This window comes from Engraulis encrasicolus, unplaced genomic scaffold, assembly GCF_034702125.1.
Source record: "Engraulis encrasicolus isolate BLACKSEA-1 unplaced genomic scaffold, IST_EnEncr_1.0 scaffold_43_np1212, whole genome shotgun sequence".
In the NCBI taxonomy this organism is placed as follows: domain Eukaryota; kingdom Metazoa; phylum Chordata; class Actinopteri; order Clupeiformes; family Engraulidae; genus Engraulis; species Engraulis encrasicolus.
In genome coordinates this window covers 537,982-547,981 of record NW_026945742.1, presented here as the reverse complement: position 1 = coordinate 547,981, position 10,000 = coordinate 537,982, and the positions used below count along the sequence as shown (strand labels likewise).

The 10,000-nt window shown below is 44.3% G+C and overlaps 2 protein-coding genes across 3 annotated transcripts in view; one reads left to right on the top strand and one right to left on the bottom strand.

Annotated features, from left to right (window-relative positions):
- The window catches only part of ckba (creatine kinase, brain a), a 9,337-nt gene extending 6,667 nt beyond the window's left edge, over positions 1-2,670 (bottom strand). The window contains exon 1 of one of the 2 annotated variants that reach the window (XM_063193527.1): positions 2,554-2,670. In XM_063193527.1, the coding sequence (XP_063049597.1) occupies positions 2,554-2,564 (11 nt within the window). In that variant the 5' untranslated portion in view covers positions 2,565-2,670. Of the gene's footprint in view, positions 1-647; positions 741-2,553 lie in introns of those variants that run through there. The other variant, XM_063193528.1, reaches the window with a different exon arrangement.
- trmt61a (tRNA methyltransferase 61A) overlaps positions 1,137-10,000 on the top strand; it is a 34,201-nt gene continuing 25,337 nt past the window's right edge. The window contains exons 1-3 of the mRNA XM_063193529.1: positions 1,137-1,453; positions 3,548-3,634; positions 3,735-3,978. Of these exons, the coding sequence (XP_063049599.1) occupies positions 3,548-3,634; positions 3,735-3,978 (331 nt within the window). The 5' untranslated portion in view covers positions 1,137-1,453. The remainder of the gene's footprint in view (positions 1,454-3,547; positions 3,635-3,734; positions 3,979-10,000) is intronic.

Sequence of the window (10,000 nt, the reverse complement as noted above, 5' to 3'; positions counted from 1 at the left end):
CATAGAGGAAGAAAAAAACAACAGAGCGAGCTCCACGCTAAAGTGGAGCTGCTCGCCTCTCGCAGAAGAGCTTGTGCGTGCGTGTGTGTGTGTGTGTGTGTGCGTGTGCGTGTGTGTGTGTGTGTGTGTGCGTGTGCGTGTGTGTGTGTGTGTGTATGTGTATGTGTGTAGTGAGGTTACTCCGTCTGTCCGATGGAGAAGAAAGAATGCGATGAATTTACTCCTCAAGTAAACTAGTGGTCGGGCTGAGGGTGTGGAGACCATCTCACGGCGACACATTAGATCAGGACAACATCAAAATAATCTATTCGGACCCTGTTGTGGATTATACAATAAGAGGAGTATGTGTTACGCCTATACATATCTTTTTTAGTAATCTGTTGAAAATACGTCATTATATATTATTTATCTGTTGAAAATGTTGGCTTTTCACACCTCGTCAGTCGCCACACACAATTGTCTAGCACGCATTCTATTGTTCTAAATGAACGCGTCTTCTACAGCGCAATACAAAGCAGCGATGCGCTGAATACCAAAGCCGAAACCCAAGTCTTTGATGCGGATTGGTGATGTGATGCGATGTGCAGTGTAGAAGTGTGGACGTGGAGCAGAGAGGATGAGGATGGAGAATGGAGAAGCTTGCTTACCTTCGGCTGGGGGTCGTTGGTACTACTGCTACTAGGTTTCTGCGACCCTAAAATAATCCCTATATTTCCACCGGGGGTGTGCTGCTCAGCTGTACTACGCCTGTGCACTCCGGTAGGCTTCTCTGCCTGCGCGCGGCTTTTATACCGCCTCAGCGGCGACGCCTATTGGCTCCTATTTGCGGCCCATTCATTCGATTGGGAGTCCCGTGCGCTTTGCTGGGATGGGATAGTGTTGTCTCGCTTACCTTCACAATATTCTAATTCACCTCTTGTAAATGCTCAGATCAGATGTGCATCTCCGATGGCAGTGCATAATGAAACAAAAATGAAACAATCAGGTTGAGCAACAGTGTTGGCTGTGCACTTCTGCGTCTATGATCATGTAGCCTATTGTGCATGCATCGTGCTAAACGTTATGCAAGAGGACACATTTGATGCAGACCGTTGTGATGCATTTCCCTTCATACGAGAAAGACATGAGCCAGAGTGGGCAAATAAGTTAGTAGAAAGAATTCAGGCAACACAAAGACCCATCAGATTCTGAGGCAGCGCGTCTCGTCCTTCTGCTGCGCCTTTAAGAAATACGTCATCAGTCCGCGTCCCCCATGTTCAGTGGACACACGTTTTTCAGCGAGGGATGTGTTGGATTCAAAGCTTTACTAGTTCTGGACCAAACGCTGTCTAATCTCATCACATTTACATGACAACTGGTTAGTTGTAGTATTCGCAACTAGTTTGTAGCTGTCATCATATCGGTCAGAAGTGCAAGACGAACAACTTCATCTTGCCAGCTCTCAAACCTGAAGGTGCGTGCAAGCCATAGCCGAAGGCAACTAGAAAAGACAAACGAATGGCTTTATCCAGAAATTCCTCTGCTTGTGATGTTGATTTGGTAGAAAGAAGAGGGACGTCTGTAGAAGTGTCTGGGTGTTAAGATACCAAAAACGTTTCCGTGGTGTGATGATCTTGGAAAGTCCTGATGAAGGCTTGCCGTGGTGATGCTGCAGTAGAGTCTGTGGCCTCCAGATTGGAAAGCCAGGGGCTGGGAATAGTTCTAGTTCTAGGACTAGCTGTGAATTTGTTGGCCATAGCGGAGACCACAAGAATGACTCCAAAACACCCAAATAATCCCTCGTATTTCATTAGTTCTCAACAAGCACACTTGCTGAACCAAGAGCTCACCAAATATCTGACTGTGCCTTGTCCAGTCGTTTTTGATTTATTCAATACATCGTCTTATTTTTTTTTTCGATCAAGGTAGGCGGTGACTACCCCATTTAAATTGGTCAAAAAATACGTTTTCCAACGTCAAGGCCTTCATTCGTGTTTTGGTGGCACAGCACACAGCGGCATCATGCTGAAATGAAGCCTATCCAAACGGTTAATTCGGGAAATATTTTACTCAGGCCTAGGCTTTTGCACTTGTGTGTTTCGGTCATATGTTCATATCTCGTTCTAACTTCGCAGGAAAAAAACATTTTTAAAAATAAAAATAATAATTCAAGTCGAGCAAGCAGTGGTTACGGTCAGGTTAGTTACAGGTTGATGATGGGTTACCATAGCAACTGAGCGTTTACTAGCCTTTTTTGGTTGACAGCTGGTAACCTACTGTGCTGCCAAATTTTAAAACAATGAATTCATCAATTCCATTTAAAACGTGCATATCTTATTACACACAGTGAAGCTTAACTGTAACATGTTCAATGACAAATGTCTGCTAAGACAAGTTGGTTTCAGTTAAATTCGTCATACCCGAAGCAAGCACTAGCCACATCTTACATTTTAGCCATATAATCCGTTAACCCTTTAAAAGTACCAATTAATGATTTTATCAACGGAATACACAGAATAAATACACGGAATAAATTGCACTATGCATAATATCACAACAGGAAATCGTACTCACAGGTTATCCATGTTGTTCAGCTGGAAAGGTTTTCAGAACTGCTGTCTTGCAAGCCAGTTATGGCGAAGTGAAGGTTTGAAAGTAATCAGAATGTTTTGTTTGAAACTGTTGTGAAAACTCCGGAAGCTTCGAATCAAAACAAACAAACAGCTGATGCATCTTCCGGCTCGTGGAACCCAAAACAGGTGGAAACATGATCAAGTCATTTGCTGGACAAATAATGAAATTAAATGGACATACATACAGAACACGTTGTCCCTGATGTATTGGGTGCAATACATGCATATATTGGCTGAATAAACAATGAAAAATACTTGTTGTAATGATGATAATGATGATGATGATGATGGAAAAAATGCATTGCATTCGTATATGCTCATTATTTTATATACAATATAAACAGATAAGTAAGATATCAACCACAATTATTGGCCAGTGCATTTTTAAATTCCAGTAGTCACGGTTATACATCATCTTGCATTACATACTCTAGAGCAGTGGTTCCCAACCTTTTTCTTCAGGGACCCATGTTTTTACTATTGTAAGCTTTGGTGACCCAACCACGCGAGCGCCCGCACGAGACGGAGTCACAAGATGCCCTCCGTTTCCTGCCAAAACTTATTTTAGTTATTTTATTCCTCAATTTGTCTTTGGTCACATATAGAATAAATGTTTAATGTAGCACTTACAATTTGTTGCGTCTATGCATTTATTAGTTAAATGCTTTGTCTTTTATTCAACATGTGCTATATATATTTAAAACGAAACCCCTTAAAATCAAGAGGGCTCCGCGACCCCCTGTGGATCTTTGGCGACCCATAAGGGGGGTCCCGACCCATAGGTTGGGAACCACTGCTCTAGAATCTCTGCTTTAAACATCCCTGAGGGAGGTGGTGATGTTGTTTCTGGCCTTGGACTTTATCATGCTAACCTGTGTGTGCGCGCGCGCGTGTGTGTGTGTGTGTGTGTGTGTGTGTGTGTGTGTGTGGTGTAGATGTCTTTTGTAGAGTACTCCTCGTGTATCCAGGAGGGGGATGTGGTGATCGTGTTTCTGGGTCACGAGTCCATGATGCCGGTGCAGGTGGAGTAGATTACTGTTATTAATTCATTCATCATTTATTACTTATTTATTAGTTATTACTTCATTAATTCTTCTTGATCAACACCTAATGATTAATCAGGTGCAGCGCGGCGCTCAGACTCAGACGCGCTACGGCGCCATCCGCCATTCCAGCGATCTGATTGGTCGTCGCTTCGGCTCCAAGGTGACGTGCAGCAAGGGGGGCTGGGTCTACGTGCTGCACCCCACCCCCGAACTCTGGACCCTCAACCTGCCCCACCGCACGCAGATCCTCTACTCAGCCGACATCGCCACCATCACACTCATGCTGGACCTCAAACCTGGAGCCGTGGTGTGTGAATCAGGTAAGACTGTGTGTGTGTGTGTGTGTGTGTGTGTGTGTGTGTGTGTGTGTGTGCGTGTGTGTGTGTGTGTGTGTAGGATCCTCTACTCTGCCGAAATCGCCACCATTACACTCACTCACACTCACTCACTTACACTGGACCTCAAGCCACGAGCTGTGGTGTATGAATCAGATAAGAGAGTGTGTGTGTGTGTGTGTGTGTGTGTGTGTGTGTGTGCGTGTCTTTAAAGCACCTCACAATTCTGTTACATTTCATTTTATTTCCATTAGTGCGCTATCTGAAATTAGAAATCAGTAGCCTATGCACTAGTATGCACTCATCTTGGTTCTCGCTGGAGAACAGGCTTCTCGTGATCGTGCTATTTGGGCAAGGCAGCTGACCGTGGTGCTGAAGTACTGCCAAGCTTGAGAGATTAGATTAGATGAAACTTTATTGTCTGTTACACATGAAACAGAAAATTGTCTTTGGCGTGGCTTCAGTGATTCTCACAGACATTAGACAAGACTTCACAAAACGGGACAAAAACAAGACAAGACTATACATGCAAGGCAAGGCAAGTTTATTTATATACCGCATTTCATACACAGGTGCAACTCAATGTGCTTCACAAAGTTAACAAATGTAAATGAAAGGAAACAGGGAAGAAAGAAGGAAATGAATTAGAGTCAAAAAACATTTAAAACATTAAGATAAAACATAAGGTAAAAATAATAATAAAATAAAACATAAATAAACAAGTGCATGCTGAGACTGTGCATGCTGAGACTGTGTGGCTATGGTTTAAACTTTAAAGTAACGATTCGAATCGCGAGCAGAACCGAGGAGGAGCGAGGGCGGAACTCTAGACGAATCCATCGGGATGGCGGAAAGAGGGGCAGATGGCAGATGGTGGGTGCGAGCGAGAAATCGATTTTCTGCCTGGGAACAGGTGAGCGAGGAATAGATACCATGTGGATAAGTGAAGGGCGTGCCAGATGTCATTGCACTGCGATTCAAGTCAAGTCAAGTGTTATTGTCAATTTCTTTACATGCACTGGTCATACAAAGAATTTGAAATTGCGTTTCTTGATTCCGTCGAATGGTGACGAGTGGAGAAGGAGATTCTTGTGAATAATTAGGCGTGCCTTTTCGCGCCGAATATCGAAGAATGACAGACGAGCAGGGAATAGAGCGCAGGTGTTGATTTAATCCTCTCAAATTTTATTACGCTTCTCCCCAACTTCCGTTTTCAACAACACGTGCATTTAATTGGTGAAATTGGTCCCATCCTCCCCCATGGTACTCTACTGTCCCCCATCCTCTCTGCTGTCCCCCATCCTCCCCCCCCATCCTCCTCCATGGTACTCTACTGTCCCCCATCCTCCCCCATCCTCCTCCATGGTACTCTACTGTCCCCCATCCTTCTCTATTGTACTCTACTGTCCCCCATCCTCCTCCATGGCTGAGGTACCCTGAGCATGGTGATGTTGGTGATGACGGTGATGGTCAGGACAGTAGTGGTGATGGTGATGATGAATATAGTGATGATGGTGATGGTGATGGTGATGATTGTGATGATGATGATGGTGCTGCTGCTGCTGATGATGATGATGATGATGATGATGATGATGATGATGATGATGATGATGATGATGATGATGATGATGACGGTGGTGGTGATGATGATGATGATGATGATGATGATGATGGTAAGGACAGTAGTGATGAAGATGATAATATGTTTAAGGATGATGATGATGATGATAATGGTGATGATGAGGACCGTAGTGATAATGATGATGATGATGATGATGATAATATGTTTAAGGATAATGATGATGATGATGATGATGGTGATGATGAGGACCGTAGTGATGATGATTATATATGCTTGCTCAATCTCTTGGCTAGAATATGACTGTGTGTCATTGCCATGAACAACCGCCGCTGGTCTATCTGAGATTACTGTTGTATTGTATTTAGATTTAGATTCATAATAATCTGGGATTAGGGCGGTATGTACTGGATCATAATTATCTGGGATTATAGTGAATAGTGTTGTGTAATCTGGGAGGGGCCACAAGTTGCAGTGGGACGTTTGGATGAGGATTTTGAGCAGAGCAGAGCAGAGGGCACACACCACACACACACACACACACACACACACACACACACACACACACACACACACACACACACAGGCTCAGTGAGAGGGTGTAGCGTGTATGTGAGAGCGTGTGCAGAGAGCAGGGAGGGCATAGCGTGTGTGTGTGTGTGTGTGTGTGTGTGTGTGTGTGTGTGTGTGTGTGTGTGTGCAGAGAGCAGGGAGGGGGAGGGGCAAGATGTTGCTGCAGTCCTTCATCATCCTAACAACGATGCAGAGGCAGAGACAGGGTGTGTGTGTGTGTGGGGGGGGGGGGGGCTGTGCTGGTGTGTATGTGTGCGTGTGTGTGTGTGTGATCTGATCGAAGACCAGAAGTGCTGTGTCAGCCGCCCCCTACCCCCCCTCCTCCGATAATCGATAATCACACACACACACACACACACACACACACACACACACACACACACACACACACACACACACACACACACACACACACACGCGTCACACACACACACACACACACACACACACACACACTCACACACACTGTAGCCTGTGTGTGTTGGCTGTGTCTTCCTATAGAACAGGCGGTCTGCAGAGGAGAGCAGAGCAGCTGAAACAGCACTTACACACACTGCACCATGACTGCACACTTTTCCCCGTGTGTGTCTGTGTGCGTGTGTGTGTGTGTGTGTGTGTGTGTGTGTGTGTGTGTGTGTGTGTGTGTGTGTGTGTCAGCAGTTTTCTCCTGTGTAAAAGTTGTGAAGTGGGTGGAGTTGTGACGTCTTGTCCTGCACCATTGCCGATGTGTGACCGATTAGGTGTGTGTGTGTGTGTGTGTGTGTGTGTGTGTGTGTGTGTGTGTGTGTGTGTCATCTCTGATTTGTATGGCATGCCTAGACTTGTTGGTGTGTGTGTGTATATATGTGACTGTTTGACATTGTGTCTGCTGGATTTTATAGCATATTTAGGCCTTGTGTGCGTGTGCGTGTGCGTGTGCGTGTGCGTGTGTGTGTGTGTGTGTGTGTGTGTGTCATCTCTGATTTGTATGGCATGCCTAGACTTGTTGGTGTGTGTGTGTATATATGTGACTGTTTGACATTGTGTCTGCTGGATTTTATAGCATATGTAGGCCTTGTGTGTGTGTGTGTGTGTGTGTGTGTGTGTGTGTGTGTGTGTGTGTGTGTGAACGTTATCTGACCCTCCGCAAAGTGACTTTGATAAAGCATGTGTCTATTTGTCCACCTGATGCAGTGTCACCTTGAAGAAACTGACTGTGGACTTAAGCTACGTGTACACCAGGAGTGACCTACACACACACACACACACACACACACACACACACACACACACACACACACACACACACACACACACACACACACACACACAGCGGGTCATTTTGCACTGTAATGCTGTGTGTACACCAAGCGCGACATACAAACACACACACACACACACACACACACACACACACACACACACACACACACAGGGGGTCATTTTGCACCGTAACGCCATGTGTATACCAAGCGCGACACACACACACACACACACACACACACACACACACACACACACACACACACACACACAGGGGGTCATTTTGCACCGTAACGCCATGTGTATACCAAGCGCGACACACACACACACACACACACACACACACACACACACACACACACACACACACACACACACAGGGGGTCATTTTGCACCGTAACGCCATGTGTATACCAAGCGCGACCTACGCTACCTGAGCAATGGAAGTCTTCATTTATCGATGGGCGGTCAGCGACTGAAGTGAGCAAAGCGAATTCACCGGGAGCGAAGCAACCTGAGGGACCAGAGCGACTTTCAGTGATTTAAAGTGATACTGTCCCATTTTTGGAAATGAGCTTATTTTACACCTCCCCTTGAGGTAAATGATAGGGTTTTACCGTTCTTTTGTACTTTCAACCATTCTCTGGGTATGGCAGTGCAAATTTTAACTCCATGCTAGCAGTTAACATTGAGTCCTATGAGACCAGCTCGCGGCTAACTGGTCTCATAGGACTCAATGTTAACTGTTACAGGAGAATGGTAAAGCCCACTATTTAACTCAAGGGGAGGTGTAAAATAGGGTTATTTCCAAAAATGGGACAGTATCACTAAGTTGAACTAATATTATGGTAATGAGCTATGATGCGGTTCGGCGAAAACCAGTTGGAATTAGTGGTGTGGATTGGCACTGCCCTCACGATCCGATTCGATCACGATTCGGGAGGTAGCGATTCAATTTGATTCTACAGTATGCGATTCGATTTGATGCGATTCAATTCTACAATGCATTGCAATGCATTACATTTCTACTGAAAGTAAAGAAATTGTTTCATCAGTCATGATGAGGCAATGGAAGTAGTCAGAGACTGAAGAACAATTTATTGGCTGTTTTCTGTATCAGTCTGGATCAGTCTTGCAATGCTTTGAAGTACTTTTATTTAATTTAACATTCATTTGCTCCCGAAATATCCATGGAAGTAATTGAAACTGAAAAAAATTGTTGCATCCATTCTGGAACTTGCCGCATTGGATTGGATCGTCCATGCCCTGCATTGGATTGGATCACCTAATCGATCATTGTTGACAGCACTAGTTGGAATGTTCATACTTCTGACTGTCCCAGGCTGTCAGGACTGAGCCGTGATGTGATTAGCTAAATCAAACATGCCAATGTCACGTCCAGAGCAAATAAAGCTTTGTATGTGTATGTGTGTGTGTATTCTACTCTACTAAAAATCCTGAACTGACCCTTCTTCGCATCTGCACTTGTTGTTCTGTGCGCTTTGTATCTGCTACTGATGTTGGCTATGATTTATATCCTTGTTTGGTTATAAAGCGTCTGCCAAATGTAATGTAATGCAATGCAATGTAATGTAATGTAATGTAATGTAGTGCAATGTAATGTAAAGTAGTGTAATGTAGTGTAATATAATGTAATCTAATGTAATGTAGTGCAATGTTATGTAGTGTAATGTAATGTAGAGTAATGTAGTGTAGTGCAGTGTAATGTAGTGTAATGTAGTGTAGTGTAATGTAATGTAGTGTAGTGTAGTGTAGTGTAGTGTAATGTAGTGTAATGTAGTGTAATGTAGTGTAATGTAGTGTAGTGTAGTGTAGTGTAGTGTAGTGTAATGTAGTGTAGTGTAGTGTAGTGTAGTGTAGTGTAGTGTAGTGTAGTGTAGTGCAGTGCAGTGCAGTGTAGTGCAGTGTAGTGTAGTGTAATGTAGTGTAATGTAGTGTAATGTAATGTAGTGTAATGTAGTGTAGTGTAGTGTAGTGTAGTGTAGTGTAGTGTAGTGTAATGTAGTGTAGTGTAGTGTAGTGTAGTGTAGTGTAGTGTAGTGTTGTGTTGTGTTGTGTTGTGTTGTGTTGTGTTGTGTTGTGTTGTGTTGTGTTGTGTTGTGTTGTGTTGTGTTGTGTTGTGTTGTGTTGTGTTGTGTTGTGTTGTGTTGTGGTGTGGTGTGGTGTGGTGTGGTGTGGTGTGGTGTGGTGTTGTGTTGTGTTGTGTTGTGTTGTGTTGTGTTGTGTTGTGTTGTGTTGTGTTGTGTTGTGTTGTGTTGTGTTGTGTTGTGTTGTGTTGTGTTGTGGTGTGCTGTGGTGCATGATGGGTAGTGTAGTGTATGGTGCATGATGGGTAGTGTAGTGTAGTGCAGTGCAGTGCAGTGCAGTGGTGTGAAGTGAATTCATGGCCAAACTTCTTCAGCAACCTCGGCTACTGTGGTCCCGTAGGCTGTTTTCTGGTTGTGTGTGTGTGTGTGTCGGTAGCATAGGTCGTTTCTGTTATACACATGGAATGTGTGTGAACTGAACTGAAACACACCACACACACACACACACACACACACACACACACACACACACACACACACACACACACACACACACACCGTGCCC